Genomic DNA, 17,042 nt, shown 5'->3' on the forward strand with positions numbered 1-17,042 from the left:
GGCATTGGGGGGTAAGATGATGAGGAGAGGGGGCTGTCTAACTGCATTTGGATATTTGGATGTGTGTGTGTGTGTGTGTGTGTGTGTGTGTGTGTGTGTGTGTGTGTGTGAGCGAGTGTGTGTGTAGATGGTGTGGTCATTGCTGTTTTGCTGTTCTGATGACTAAGCATATTATATTACAGTTTAGTACAGCCTAGACCCGACCTCTGTAGTAAAGGCTTGAGAGAGGATTTCACTGTGTGTGTGTGTGTGTGTGTGTGTGTGTGTGTGTGTTGTGTGTGAGAAACAGACAGGACAGAGTGAGAGACGGATCAGTACAAACACTATGATATATGTAACATTTCATACCATTTGATGAAATACTCTTGCTTTTGTGTGTCTATAGGTGAGTCCCCTTCCAAAGACACTGTAGCTCCATCAGTCATATACAAATAATACATACTGCTCCACATATCAAACTACTACGCCATTGATCAACTTCAGTGAAAAACAGTGGGCAAAGCTGGTATCTAAACTGGACTAGATCAAAGCCTAGTATATGTCTGGACCGCGTATGGTCAATGTGAAAAATTGAGGACGTAGTTAAAAACGGTTGTGGAACCTATGTGAACAACTGACATCATCATGCTATATTTGAACTCTGCCTAGTGTCAGTATTTGCTTCTCTCTTCCTCTCTGTGCTCACATATACAGTATTTTAATACAGCTGAACTCCCAATACAGCTGTTCTCAGTCACACGTTTTTCTGTTTCTGTTGACGGAGAAACAGAACAAGTTTGAAACAGTGACTCAAACGTGGCCCATTAAGACTACATGTTAACTTCCAAACCATTTCCAAGCTGCTGCTTAAATCCTGATTTTATAACCATGACTTCATCTGATAAAATCACTGGTGACTCTCTTCTAAGTAGCAAAGGGTTGTCCAGAGAGTGTCTACAAAGTGTCTCTAAATTTAGCAACAAACGCACCGTGTTGGCAACACTGCCGGTTGTAATAACCTCCTCATAGAAACTGTTTGTGCCAATTCATTTCAGAAAGAGTATTGGCCAATGGGGAGACTCCAACTCAGTCACATGGCATTTGGCAGACCAATGGTGGAACTATGATCACTCAACTCTATCACTCAGTCAGTCACTCAGTCACAGATGTTTGTGATTATAGTACTGGCCCTGCTATTGTTGGTCCAGGCTACAATTTTATTTGGAGGTAAAATGAAGATTTAATACGGCTGAAATCTTGGTAATAATCCCTTACTTCACGGGAAAATTGCACGCACAATCAACAAGTATGGTTGATCAAAGTTGGACCAGGAAGTCAATCTTTGAACTGTGATGGACAGTGCAGCATTTGGTTTAAAATCTGTCAGGATGTCTGACTGCTTGTGTTTCTTGCCCTGCCTGACTTCTTTTCGAGATGTTGCTGTGCTTTCAGATCTCAGCAGTGAACTTCATGAATACAACAATGAAAGAAAAGGAATAAAAGAAGGAAAAAACTGCTACGGAAACAGGACTAAAGGGAGATCCAATGTATCAATCCACACTGACTCTGAGACACGTCAGCCCACAGACAACTGTTTTCAAAATGAATTCAAATTTAAATGTTGTGAACTTAATAATAGTATCTGTAATGACTGATCAAGACTCCCAGTGTGACTTTGACTATTCCAGTTTCATTGCAGGCAGACTCAGCCTGCCTGCTACGGTGGACACAGACAATAAAATCAGCCAATCAATAAATAAAAACAATATTGATTTCTTCCTGAATAATCCTCATGCAATAAATTTCTGAAATCAATCAGCCTAATGAAGAGAGTCTGACCAGCCACTGTCCTCTCAGCACCTCAGCTACTGTTAGACAACTGGTTCAGAACCAGAACGTCCACGTAGTAGATATTTTACTGCATAAGTGAAAACTGATAGCACTGAAGTCAGGGGATTATAAAGGTCATTAGCATGGCTAATAAAAACAAGACCCAGGTTGTAACAAACTGGAAATATTCTCTAATTTCCCCGGTTGTCGTTCAGTGAATTACTCACTGTTATCAGACTGTCATACGAGCAGTCTGGATCCCACAGTAAGTTTATAGAATTAAACAAGGATATGGTTTTATCAAGGTATGAAAATGCCACAGTAAAACGCCATTAGCAGATCTGTGGGTGCCATGGCCAACACTTAAGTATGGCATTAAAGAATTCCCTGCTAAGTCACACAGGGCTGTGAACACTATGGATTTGCAATACAGCTCCCTCTGCTCTCTCTTGTCAAACTACCATCAGCTGGAAGCTTTCCAGCCCATTATGAATGCAATGATTCTGCATCTCACACTTCTAATTATGCACAGTGGGAAATGTTTTTTTTCTTCTTCTTCTTCTTTTTCTTCTCCTGTGTGTGTAGTCACTGCGTGCTTTTCCTTCTGTGAAAAACAACACAGAAAATATCTCCTGTATGATGCGGTAGGCGCTTCTCTAATAGCGTCCAGCTGCAATTACATGGTGGTGAAATTTTGTCTGGTGGTGAGGATGACGGAGGGTGATATCTGGACTTAAAAGGAAGGAAAGGTCTTCGAGGGAGTGATCTGTACGAAAGGTGAACCAGCTGATCAAACTTATCTTTTTACATCTGTTTTGCTCTTCATCTATCTGACCTTTGAAGGATCAGTATCTTACCTCATATTTTTACAGTATCTAAACACAAACCTCTAGATGATGGGGGAAAAAAAAAAAGATATGCCACAGCTGGCATGCACACTTATTTTGTATCCAGTCAAAGGGAATAAGCTCAGTGAAGCGCAGCACAATCACCCTGAAAAAAAAATATCTGACTTTCCTCCTGATCTAGAACACAGAATAATATTGGCTTTCCTGAAGCTGTGAACAGCCGCTCAGCTGCAGGGCAAACAAACTCCTCCATGAACATCTAGCACATTCTGTAGCTCTGAAACGCAAACAGCACTTTGAACCTGAGAGCAGTGTGCCTGGTATCAACTGTTTATCGCTAACATATAGTCCTTTAATCTTTGGATCTCTTATTGTTCAGAAATAAAGGGGGGAAAAAATCAGTCTCGATCAAAGCTGGCCCGGCCGCTGCAGCATATGGCTGGAGGCAATGCATTTTCGGGACTTTGACTTGACTCTGGTTGGGAGGCAGAGCAAAGGGAGCGATGAGAGCTTTCATGTTAATTGACACGACACACTCTCACACACAAGAGGATGAAGAGGTCTCATTTGCGCTGATGTCACCGGGAGTCATGGCTGCCCCTTGGAAGTGCAGCCGTCAAGTGAAGCTGTCGAAGCTTTAATGGCGCTGGGACAGCGAAGAGCAGAACAGTAAGGACAATAACAAAAACAACCAGGGGGATGATGCCACTCAGCATAACAAAAAATAAATAAATAAATAAATATAAAAAGGTGATTAAAGTTGCATTTCCCACCCTCAGGGAACTGTACAAGCTCATCTCCGTGTACAACTTGTGCATATTCTGAGAGCACGTGGAGGGCTGGGGGCCTGTTCTGCACATGCTCAGTGGGCGATGATGATGTGGGCTGACACATCGCATGTCGTGAGCGTAGTTACCGTGCTGAGTAATGTGACATTTAAGGACTCCTGCTTTTATTCCCTTCCTTTGCACAGTTTGTATCACGCACACACACCACGCCTGAACAAACATATACATACACACACAACAGATGTGCTCGCGTTCATACATACACATATATCATGAGTCCCGCATCCTTCAGCTGAAAAGACAGTTTCTGCATGGTTTGACTGTGACACATCTCTCACTAGTTCATTAATCCATGTTTATTCTATACTGCATTTATACTGTTTTTATCTCTTTGCAGTAGAGAGCATTTGTTGAGGTCCACTGCTCTCACAGTTTAACTGCTGTGAGAGGAAGGAATATAAGAACAGAATTATTATATGCACATCTGCAGTTAGAGGTTACAGAGGATTGACTGTGAGTCAACAGTGGACTGAGAAAAGCCTGGACAGGAACGATGAGGGAGGGATGTTCTCCACTTATATTATCATACTCCTTTATTATAACTTTGGTCTTATTTTTGGCATCCTTTCCTTCGGTATTGAAATGATGTTGGGAAAGTATTCAGACCCCTCCACTTTTCTCACATTTATGTTGCAGGATCATGGGTTATGAAATAAAAGAAAAATAATTGTTTGCCCTCATCAATCAATAATCAACACCTCATCATGACAAAGCTAAACAGAATTTTAGCAAATTTATGATAAAGGAAAAACTGAAATATCACACTAGTAATCACACCATTTGCTATGACACTGGAAATTTAGCTCAGGTCAATTGATTGGACATGATTTGGAAAGGCACACACCTGTCTACATAACGTCTCACAGCTGACGATGCACATCAGAGCACAAACCATCTGGGGAAGGCTAAATAGCGGCTGCCATAAATCTTCAATGGAAGACAACCAGGACTCTTCCTGGAGCTGGCTGCCTGGCCAAACTGAACTAATGTGGGAGAAGGGTGTTGGTAACAGAGGTAACCAAGAACCTGATGGTCACTCCTGTGTGGAGATGGGAGAATCTTGTAGAAGGACATGAGTGAGGTGATTGTTTAAACCATCACTTAGCAACTACATTGAGAACAAGAGAGTGTCAAGATTAGTGCTAAATGCCAAAACACTAGTTATGTGAATTATGACAAAGATAGAGTTAAACTGGTACGTACTACCTCCTGGAAATCACCAAATGTCGGCTCTCTAAAGTCCGACACTGACAAAAGCTTTCACCCTCTCCCACCTACTCACCTTTTATATGTTACCAAACCAACTGTCAGTCCAGTAATTGAAAGCATAATCTCTCACTTGAGTACTTTAGTTTGTTAAAGCAGTGGATGTGGTGGGTGACTGACTGACGTTTTCCCCCTGGGGCTTTCCGTAGCTGTGTGCGCTCACTGCTGAGACTGTTCAGTACTGCAAACCTGTACAAACCCCATACCAGCCTTCATACATACTCACTGGTCGCCTTGGAGTTTCCCATACAGTATATGTCGAATTAGAGCCTGTGTGTTAAAGAACACAGAACAGACCTTTAGGGAGCTTTGGGGTTCTCCAGTACCAGAGTCACAGTAGACTCAGTGCCTGTTAGCATGTTAGCCTGTGGATATTACTCCTGATTCAGGTTACACAACTGTAGTGCCTGTTAGTGTTAAGAATTGTTTTGCTTTGATTCATGAATCCTTACCCGTTTACTTTCACTCCTGCCACTATCATGCAACACACAAGTTGTTTTGTGTATTTACTGTAAAAAATACACACGTAGCTTCAACACTATTATGACAGTAAGTAAAGTAAAAACACACTGATGATGATTTATCAGCTTTATGTAGCTGATAAAATAACACTGAAACCTCCCGGCACTAATCAGGGTCTATCTGATTTAGTTCAGAAGGTAAGTGATAAATCACACTGTGTGTTTCCTTCACAGTAATCCTTCAGCATATCACGATGCCAGGAGCCAGGACCAGCGACGATCAGGCGCTGATATGGGACGAAAAAAAAGACTAACCACTGGCGAGTCCGACAGCAAGCTGAAGTGAGCTGGTTGGTTAATTACCTGTTGGAGCCTGCATCAGTGTCCAGAGGGAAACCCTGCTGTTTGTGTTTGTACTTTTTAGCAGTGTTACTGTGCTCCAAGACTCTGCTAAACACCACTGAAATGAAACCCAGGTTGAAATTACTAGACTTAGTAATCATTGTTATCATGACTTATTATCACTGTTCAATTCAAATAGCTGTGTGAATTATATAATGCTGACAGTATCGTTACACACAACAGGCGTCTTGCGTAAGGATTAAAGACAATAGATAAGTAAAGCTAGGGATTGTTTTGGCCTTGGCGGAGGTATGTGCTTCAGATGTGTTTGTGTGCACTATTTGAAATACATTGTTGAAAATACTGTTTATTGCTGCTTACTTTGTTGTTGCTTTTCAGCGGCCTCCTGTGGTGCCAGTTTCACAAACTGGTGTTTAGCGTTGGCCCAGTCTTAGTTTTCCTCACAGATTAATCCAATGCAAATAACTCAGGTCTAAGACCAATGTTACCATGGTAACAATCAGTGACACCTGCGCTGACCAGAAGCACGAAATGACAAAAAAAAAACAAAAAAAAACAGGAAAACATGGCAAATGTGTGGTTTGCTGACATTGTTATGGAGAGAGCGATGAGAAGGGAAAGAGTTTTTAGAGACTGCAGCCATTTTTTTTTCCCAAATGACATTTTTCTTTTTATTGTCACAATCTTCATACAGTCTTGTAACTGTAAAAGACAAACATTTTCTGCTGGGGTAAATGGAGCTGAGCTGGATACGGTTCCTCAGTCGCCCATTTTTTTTTTTATATTGAAAAATGTCTTAATTTACCCAGAGTTCATTATACCACAGTCCGGCTACAGATATCCAAGAAATAAACTGCTTTGTGCAATTTAGACATCTCTCTGAAGTCTGACTATTTGTTATATCTAAGGAACAATCAAAGTCTACCTTTGTGAAACCAGCCCCTGTACAAGACTGTGGTAAAACCCATACATGAGGTTTGAACACAAGATGACTGAGACACAGCAAAATCAAATCAATAAGATTGAGAGAAGTGTGTAATTAGAATAAACACCTGTGACTCACTACATACCCCAGAGATCTCTGCACTTGATGAAAGTGGATACTGACATTTATTCAGTAACATGTGGTCACATCAGAAACATGTTAGAAAAGGTTTCCAAGCTAACCAGCACATCCAGTGTCACACTGCATGTCACATCCACCGGCACATCAGCAAGGTCCGTCAGTGCGACATAACTCATGGGGTCTAGGTTTGGGCATAACCCTGGCCTTTCGATGTAATGATGGTGACTCACTTTCAAACAGTGTACGTCACCATGGCAACACCAGGCTGCACACCAGAGCAGGTTAAGTTCAGTCTTTTGAATACATGTATAAAAGCTCACCCCCTCGTGATTCATCTCTGGGGAAAAAATCGTCATCATCGCTGCATTCAGATCAGATGAATGAGAGGAGTGAAAGGAGAAACTACAGCACTACATTAACTGATAGTATGTACGAAGAGCAACAGACACTTACAGATTCTGTTTGCTTCCCATCACGATTTATTATACAAGAGATACATGTTTGTAGCATTTCCAGAGCAGTTACCTTCTCTGGCTATAAAATATTACTTCCAGGAAATAGCAGGCACCTTACAGAACATTATTTGAATATCAATAATGAATGAATTTTAGTCTTGCCCTGACATTTTTCATATGAGTGACTGAGGCAATAAATTGTACCCACATTCCCATTACCTCAGCATGATGCCAGCTTAGTGAAAAGAAAATCTTTTCCCATCTGCAGCGTGGTGACACAGTACTGCATCAAAGGTTTGAACATTCTGCCTTAATGGCCAGCATTTTAACTTAACTATTAACTTTTTCCTGCATTGTATTGTGTTGTGTTTGTTGTTGTTTTATCAATTTTAGTTCATGTACAAAAGAATTGATTAAGAGCTGCCATTTAGATTGAGGCAGTGTCTGTTAAAATGAGAGAAGAAGTGAAGAAGATAAAAAATAAAACATCAGAGAGATATCAAAGGCGGCTGGTTTGCCAAAATCAACAGCTGGGTAGGCTACACTCTGAAGAAGCAGGCGCTCACAGGAAAATAAACTGGTAGACCTGCCCTTCTGTCAGGCCTCCCTTCACACCAATAGAAACCCTCACAGATGGTCCAGAATGCAGCGGCCCGTTTGGTCTTCAGTCAGCCCTAAAAGGGCACATATCACTCCGCTCCTCATCGGCCTCCACTGGCTACCCATGGCCGCCTGAATCCAATCCAAGTCACTAATGCTGCCTTCAGAGTGACTTCTGGGTCTGCTCCCAGTTACTTGAACTCAGTCATACAGGCTTATGCTGCCTCTCAGCCACTGTGTTCCTCCGAGAAGGGTCGTTTGGCATCACCATCCCTGCACACAGGACAGCCTCAGTCCAGACCGCTCTCGTCTGTGGTTCCCCGACGGTGGAACAAGCGACTAAATGCTTTCAGAGCAGGGTCGTCCCTCTTTATCCTGGAGAATCTCTAGAACACTCATCTCTTCAGAGAGCACCTCCTCTCCTAACAGCCTAACATGTCTAACTAGCACTCACCATGCGCTTCTTTACCTGACCTCCTTACACTTATTAAATAGATGTAGTACTTAGTGCTTACAACAAGGTCTCCTACTGCAAAGAAGCTTTAGTAATGTCCCTCACTTGTAAGTCGCTTTGGATAAACACGTCTGCTGAATGAGTAAATGTAAATGAAAATGTAAATGAAGATGTAGACTGTGGAGCACAAGTCTTGTGGATGACTGGAAAATCATTTGCATGCTGAAGAAAAATCCCTTTATGACTGCACAGCGAGTCAAGAATGTTCTCCAGGAAGTCTGGCTGACATGTTTCCTTGTCAGTGACCAAGAGAACACTTCAGGACCAGAACCTTTGGAGGATGCAGCACAAGATATAAACCTTAAAAAAAAAACAAAGGTCAGGTTTGAGTTGACAAAAACATCCAACAAGAAAGTGATAGAGTTCAAAGTTCTCTGGACTGATGAAACAAAAATCAATATCTATCAAACTGATGGAAAGAGGAAAGTGTGGAGAAAAAAAAGGAACCACTCTTTTGTTTTTTTTTTTAGATCTGGTTGCAAAGACAAGACTTAGTGCAGCAACTACACATCTGTAAAAGAAAAAGTGGTGAAAGGAAAGATACTACTGAAAGAAAGGCACATGACAGGAGCCTGAACTTTATCAAATGTCATCAACTACTCAACACCATCCATGTGATTTCACTTCAGAGACCTGCTACACCTGCACAGGAATGTATTATCTAACAGTGCAATGACCTCCTTAAAAAATTTGAATTGGAAAAAAGGAAGGAGGAGTCAACCCTCAGAGGCAATGATAACATCTCGAAGACTCGAAAACCAAGAACAACCTGCCAAACACCTTAAACACGGCCGTTCACAGATTCTCGCCGTTCAGCTTAAAGAAACGTGAACAAAGACAACAAGCTGCCTGAAACGCAAGAAACAAGACTCAGAGCTGTAATCACTGCCACAGGTGGTGCTAGTAGATACTGACTATAATTTGAAAGACAAATTTCCATATATCATTTTCCTATACATTTTCACACTGTCATTACATGTTATTTGTCAGTGTTATGATGTCAAAGCCAATGGACCATTAGGCTGTTTTTATACTCCACTGTATATTTATAGCCTTTTAAGTATGGAAAACATGAACCTAGATAAACTGTAGGTCATCACACACTCCCGTCATGATACTGCATAACATGGAACCTGAGAGATTCCTACATTTATATAGTTTAAAAAAAGTTTTACATCTGGAAATACATTAATATAAAGATGTAGAAAAACACTAATGAACAGTCTCTAAATCTCGTGACATTCTTCATATCAAGACACTGAGTCAAATTATGTGACATGTAATTAAATTATGCAACTACTACTTCTCTCACTCTGATGATGACAACAATTCAGCTAAGCCGCTTACACGCCAATCCCTCGGTGCATCTCTAACTGCCTGGTCGACCATTTGGGAGCTGCGGATCTGGCAATCATCATCAAAGCCTCCCAGTTTCTCGGCTTATTTGTGTGACGGGCTTATCCTCAGATAAGGAAATCTGGCAAGAGTGAAATATTCTTATCCATAAAGCACATCAAACACCTTATCACTCACTCCCTGCACTTTAACCTTTTATGTGCGACTGTGCAGCACATCTGCCGGCTGCTTTAGTCACAAGGCAGAGGAAGTAATTGCCTCCACAGAGCGTATCCTATATAGTTTGTCTGTCACGCTATCAAATTATGAAATATAAATTCATGGTGCCCACTTTGGTGTTCACTTTGATTTCACCTAATTTACATGTGGAGGGAAAGTTCTGAAGTCCAGCCTATAAATAAAAAGATGCAATGTAAATTTGCAAGAAATGCAAGTATATTGAATCATAATTTGAAATAAAAGGTAAATAGAAATAATGATGGAAAGGAAGCAGGTTGGAAAACTGTAAAGTTAAAGGGTGTCCTGGTGGGTTTTTTCCCCATCTCTCTCTGCAGGTTCTCTGCTGTCTGACGAAAATATTAAATGTCTAATTGGTAACAACTACCAAACAGCATGTAAGGAGTTTTACATATATACTCAGCACGCGCTGCGTGGGACACTGTGTGTCCTCTCAAACTCTTGGGAAAGCGGCGATAGAGGAGGAGGATGCTCATGGCGCTCCGGAAACAGCCTCGACATTGCTCACAGTCACACCAGCAGGTCGAATCTTTATAGATGTGTCAAGCCACTTTTGCTGTTGGCAAACAACCGACCTCTATAATTCAGCAGCAGCATTCCCTTTATATGTGGGGAATAGGACAGGGACGAAACATCGCAATCAGTGAGTAAGGAAAAAATGAAAGAAGACTGCAACAAGACACAAATAAAAAACAATGTCAGATGAATGTTCTGTCTGCAGAAGGGTAAGAGAGAGTGAGTTCTCCCTCACCCTGACTTGCTGAGCTAATTGCCGTGATGGATTGGTCTTACTCCCCTGAGCACAGAGCTCCTGCTCCTGCAATAACACAACAAGATGACTTTGCCAATCTGCATGTTAGGCAGTTATGAAAGAACTGTAACTGCTAATACAGTTGTTGTTATTGTGCTGGGAACACAACAGCAACAGCCTACTCAAAGCTAATATTCAATCACTCAATCAATCAATCAAACTTTGTTTGTATAGCACTTTTCATACAGGTTAGTGGCAGTAGTGATCATATTGCATTTATTGTGACAGATATTGTGATTGTGAAGTGAGTCATGATTATAGTGGGAATGGTCTAAGCTTGCTCCCTTAAATTTGAAGAATATGATTTGTAGGCCGAGGCAACTCTGTAGGACGACAACGCTTCATTTATGGTTTGTTGTCACACATTATCTGCAATTTGAATATCGCACTTGGCCAGATTGCAATTTCAATAATATTTGGATTAATTGTTCGGTCCTACAGGTAAGTGCAGTTCAAACAAGAATGCTGACAATGAGATACAGTCAAGTAGATTTAAAAAACTATAATAACAATAATAATAAAACAGCAACAATATTAATAATAAAATGAATGAATGGATGAATAATAGAATAGAATAACATTTACAACAAAATGGATAAAATAAAGTATCTATAAACCATACTGAGGAGGTAGGTTATGTTTTTAAGTTGCTCTCAGGTCCTCAGGCTGTAAAAGCTAAAAGCTGCCTGCTAAAATACTGTAATATGACAGAATGGATTTCTCAGAGGAAATCATTCTGAGCGCTCCCTGGGTCAATTTCACATGTGATTAGTGGAGGACTATTATTGAGATATTAAAGGAGTGATCATTTTTTCTGATGTGATTAATTCATCAGCTGTGTTATGGCGATGCTCACTTCCTTGCCTTGAGCATGTTGGGGAGGAGCCAGGAGGCTGCCCATGGCAAGTGAGGAAGGCATGAGCAAACACACCTACACACACACACACACACACACACACACTGAACAAACCTGCATACACACTCCTACACACTGCAGAAGCCAGGGCTAGCACCCTCGCATTAATCAATACTATTCTTAACAAGGCTTCCCTTCTAATGGTTCAACTTGCAGCCACACGCATGCGTGCTCACACACCACATTTCTCACAGGGAAGCCCTGATTAAGTCATAGCAGCCTCCTTTCCTAAAATGGAGCGTTGCGTCGGAGCTGAGCCGAGCTGAGAGGAGAAGATCTTTAATAACGGAGGAGGACAGCCTCCGGGGAAAGACCCCTGGAGAGAGCAGTCACGTGTATGGAGTACCCAGACCACTGTCAAATCACACAGCCAATGCTACTGTACACTGAGCTGCTGTGGGGGGGGGGGCTGAATTAACCACCTGTGTTTAAGCGACTGAAAGGAAAAGAGGCATCGGTACTGTGGCGATGTGTGTTCTTGTACGACGGACAAGGAGGAAGCAAGAGTATGTGGGTGTACGTGGCTGTTTGTTAAAAAGTACACTTCATCAGCTGCAGTATGACTAACCTCCCCATTGCGCACACATCTTCAGAAGTAATGGACTTTTATTATTTTCCACCGTAAGCTCCGGACATCAAAGCACGACATGGCCTTGCACGCTAGATTGGGACAGCAAAGTCATCAAAGTGAATACCTTTTGTTTTCCATGAAAAGCAGGACAGAGAGGGCTCTTTTTGTATAAGAATTCTCCAGCTACACACACACACACTGACAAGGGAACATACACATAGACACACAAAAAACAATACCCAACCATACATACTGTACGTGAACTCACCACCTATTTTAAGGCGAAGAAACTCTCTTTGACATTTTCAGTCATTTGTAAACCTTGAGAGAGCAGAGACTGAGACAATAACAATGTTACTAAGACGTAACCACCCTCAACTATTACTACAAGCGTCTGTCGGTGCTTCACTTCTTATTTTCCTTGACTGGAAAATGACAGTGGTGGAGAGAGGGTGCGGGACTAAATAAGTGTCTGAAATCAACAGAAGCAGCGGGGTCCTCACAATTAAAATCAGCGAGGGAGATGTAATGATGGTTGTTTCACGTCTAGCTTAGAAAATGACGGACTTTCTCTCTCCCTCTCCATCTTTCTGACTCTCTCTCTCTCTCTCTTTCCCTCATCTTTCGAGTGCTTGATCAGCCATCCTCTAATTTCAGGCAATAATCAGTGACTGCATCCGCTGTGCTGCATCCTCCCAGAACACAGAGCTCATGTTGGGATACTTCCTTATCAGCCAGCCTTGTGCTCTACCCGCGGCGGAAATATTCACACACAGCTCTGTTGTGCACAAATACATGTTCAAGCGAATACATGATTGCATAACAAGTCCATCATTTGATTAACCAATTGATAGAAATTAATAAAACAATGTTGTTAATCAAGTATAAACTTTAACACAACTTGGGTTTCATTTTTAGCCATGCTAGCATCATGGCTCTATGGATAGCAACTTGGTCCAGACTAAAATATCTCAACTACTTCTGGGTGTATTGCCATGACAATTGGTGCAGACGTGTGGTTTTCCAGAGGTTGAATCCTACTGACTTTGATGAACCCCAGACTTTTCCTGACCTTTTTGGTTTTGGGTGAAATGTCTTGACAACTCCCGGACGGACTGCCATGAAATTCAGGCATTCCTCCTGTCCTCATCTTATTTAACATTTCATTTTGTGCCACCATCAGGTCAATATTCCAATTTGTCCAATGTTTGTTTTATGACCAAAATGAAAAACTGATGACATTCCCTTCAGGGTACTTTGCGTTTAGTGCTAATTAGCAAATGCCTGCACGCTAACACACTAGGCCAAGATACTGAACATGGTAAACACTATACCTGCCAAACATTGGCATGTAATCATTCTCACTTCGAGCAAGTTAGCATGCTGATGTTAGCATTTAGCTCAAAGCACCACTGTGCTTTCGTACAGCTTCACAGAGCCGCTAACGTGGCTGTAGACTCTTAGCCTTGTAGTACTAACAACATTTGTGTTTACCATGTTAATTACGGAGATCTTGGAGTAGCATATGGCAGCAGCACTGAAAAGAAGCTAAACACAGCTATAAAACATGAGCAAATGAGATTCCCACTTACTTAACCCTGTTTTATTTTATCTTATTGAAATGATCTTGAACGTTGATAGCGAATGATTCTGCAATGATTCTTTTCCTGGATTAATTTCAATGGCAAATGACAACAAATTCAGAATTTTTATCTGGGCACTGCAGTATGGTTGAAAGAGCACTGTTATTACTAATAGTACTATTAACATTGGACATTGTTAGACTCACAGATGGACAAGAGAACGATATAAATCCATGCAGCAGAACCACAGATATCACTTGAAGCTTACACTGCCTCAAGTTGCATCAACTTGAGGTTTGACATTTATCAGATGCATTGCTTCCTCTAGAGACACAAAAGGCTTTATAAAGCTTTTTCAAATATGCAGAACAACTCCCTAAGACCTGTAGAACAGGTTTGATGGGTAACACCAGAGGAAAGATCATGGTTATAGTTAAAAAAAAAACATGTCCACATGAAAGTCAGGCACATTACACCTGTGCCCCCTTCGACATCCTTTCCTTCACACATACACCACCTTTTTAAAAGACGCAGATTCTGTCCTTTTAAAGGTCAAATGAAGCATTCCTAACAAACTCCCCACAAGGGTTTATTTTATGCATTTCACAGGACAGGAGAAGACATCGCCAGAGTGGGCCAAGACTTTCAGAAAATCAAGGTTATTTAGCAAAAACCTTGCAGTCCTCCAGTGTGTGGTAGGGGCCGAAGCCACCAGGGTACGTGCTTTAAATTTAGCACGGGAGGAGGAAAGAGCAGCTACTGTATAATAAGCCGGAGGAGAGAATAAGTTGAACTTTGACCTCAGCTCCCTTTATAGATGACAGCAGCGACCTTGAGAGGGTGAGAGAGGAGATTGATGACGGGTGTTTTGCTTAATGAGCTCACGAGAGAACAACCCCTCTCTCTGAGAGGAGGCCAGTCGTTTTCCACTCAAGGTAAAAAAAAAACAAATGTCAATGTGATCTGCATGAGTTACATCCCTCCATCCTACCTTTTATACATCAGCTATAACAGGGCTGAACATTATATTTCCTTCCATCTCTGTCTAAAAATAGCAACAGAGCATGGGTGATGGTAGGAATCCATGCATGTGTAAGGACTGGTCCAATGAGAAATAGGCTGCATTACACCACAAATCATTTCTTTACATCACATGAAAGCATTTTTTGAAAGTCGCCTCTACGTGATTGATTTAAATCCTTTCAACAGGACAGTGATTTTAAACTTTACAAACGAATCATCCTCACACTCTATCCTCCACTGGCCTCAAACAGTAGTCACTGGTTGATGATAAGACAAAAAAGTCGCCATGGAAACAGGGTTTTTTTTTTTTCTGAGATGTGGCCACCATGGGGAAAAAACGTGAGGTAAACGCAGAGAAAAAGGGAACAGGGCTGAAGAGAGAGTTGGTGTGAGACAGAGAGGAAGTGAGAATGAAACCTGCAGGATCCTAAAAAAAATGTGACAGAGACCAAGTGTGAAAACCGCTGAAGCAGGCAGAATGTCACCGCCTGCTGTAGCCTGCGCTCATGGGAAATCATCTGACCTCACAATCTGGGTTACCCCATATTAAGCAAGAGAAAAACGGGGGGACCAGAAAGGTTAGAAAGACAGAACATGTGGGGTGCTCATTTGTTTCCCACTTTTTTTTTTTACCTATATCCCTCTCTGTTCTGGGGGGAGGGAGGGGGAGAACACTTGTGTGTCCTCTTTCTTTCATCCTGTCTCCGTCTTACCTGGAGCAGTGCAGTTCTTAGATCCTTCACTCTCCATTTCCTCCAGGCTGCTGTTGTCCATTTCCTGCAGTAGCCTCCTTCCTCCCCATCTCTCCTGGTCCTCACTGCTCTGGCTGGAGATGTCAAAACCTAGTTTGTCACAGAAAAAGAAGTTTACTTTCAAAATAAATTCAAAGGACGTTTCAGCGCAGCTACAACATCAAGATGGGGGATTTTAATACACAAAATCTCGACTCTAAAACTGTGATATGATACCTCATTTCATTCGTTTTATTACTGATGCCAAAACTTTCTCTTTAAATTACATAGAGAGATATGTGCATGACTAAATAATGTAGTCTAAAATTGAAAAAAAAAAGAGGAGGAAATTGTCTAGCTGGTCACTGGCAGGAAAAAGAGGTCAACATATTGAGTCAAAGTCAAAGTGAGTCAGAGGTAACGTTTGCAAATGTGGGTTGTAGCAACAGTAACATTGTGGGTTGTTGGTCCTACACTGAAAGATACCCTGTCCAGTTTTTGATCCCTGGTAGCATTATGGAGCAGTGCTTTTATCAGTGGGTCCCCTTTTGTTTGTTTTGTGATCTCTGCAAGTGATCTTGAACTGATCTGCTGTTAATGAGTCAAGAAACACAGCAATGTGCAAGAAAAGGCAGCGAAGTAGAAGAGAGCTAGCAGGTAAACACTGATGTATGTATGAGTAAGGAAATGCATTCAACATATTTGTTAGACACACAACACATTTTGGTGAATAACACTGAATGTAAACATCATTGTTGCCAACTTGCCGCCTTTTCCTGCCAACTTGTTTTTTTTGCCTGTGTTTCAGATGCCTGAGGGGTGGGGCAGAGATTGTCAGTGCCAGCTGGTAACACCTGGACCCAGTGTTCCCAGTCCATAAAGATCTGGCTTTTGCTGGCAGTCTCTCTCTTTCTCTCCTTTCTGTGATTTGAGCTTATGTTATGATTGACCATGCGCTGAGTAGTTGATTTGGTCCTGGTGTGCATGTGACCATGGGTTTTGTTCATAATCTGTAAATAAAGATTGACATAGCCCCTGTGACGTCATCCATACGTTTCTGAAGAGCTCAGAGTGAGCTGCTCCGCTGTCACCATCTTGGCAATACCTCACTCCCCCTAACTCCCAGCTAATCCAAAAATGGACAAAGAGGAGGGGCGTGTGCTGAGCTAAAGTTTCGCCGCATGCTGGTTTGTGGCAACCCACCTGATGCCCAATGTGGACACACATTCAATTATACAACCCTTTAAGCCTTAATAAAATGTAAACAGGTAAGTTATATAATTAAGTATAGTTACATGGGAGTCTATGGACCCAGTCTCAAATGGCCATTCAGGAAGCTGCAGTTATTTGGCACTTTTCGTATTGGCTTCATCTTTCAACCCCATAGGTTGCCGCTGGTTTTGTTCTGTTTGGTAGGTGCTTAGATTTTGGGAGACACTGCATTTTGCGCTAAGGTGGGTTGAATCATTTGTTCTCTTTTTGGGAGGTTGTCAAGATCCACAGAGGTGCAGTGTTCAGGCTTTCATACCGCTTCCTCTTTGGGTTGTGTCAAGCTTTTTTTTCCTTTTCTTTTCTTTCCGGTGG

At 41.7% G+C, this 17,042-nt stretch overlaps 1 protein-coding gene across 1 annotated transcript in view; it reads right to left on the minus strand.

Moving 5' to 3' along the window:
- Positions 1 to 17,042, minus strand: part of LOC111217929 (sodium/potassium/calcium exchanger 3-like) — a 55,141-nt gene that overhangs the window by 33,558 nt on the left and 4,541 nt on the right. The window contains exon 2 of the mRNA XM_022739971.1: positions 15,441 to 15,569. Within this exon, the coding sequence (XP_022595692.1) occupies positions 15,441 to 15,501 (61 nt within the window). The 5' untranslated portion in view covers positions 15,502 to 15,569. The remainder of the gene's footprint in view (positions 1 to 15,440; positions 15,570 to 17,042) is intronic.

This window comes from Seriola dumerili, unplaced genomic scaffold (assembly GCF_002260705.1).
Source record: "Seriola dumerili isolate Sdu_G_001 unplaced genomic scaffold, Sdu_1.0 BDQW01000050.1, whole genome shotgun sequence".
Classification (NCBI taxonomy): Eukaryota; Metazoa; Chordata; class Actinopteri; order Carangiformes; family Carangidae; genus Seriola; species Seriola dumerili.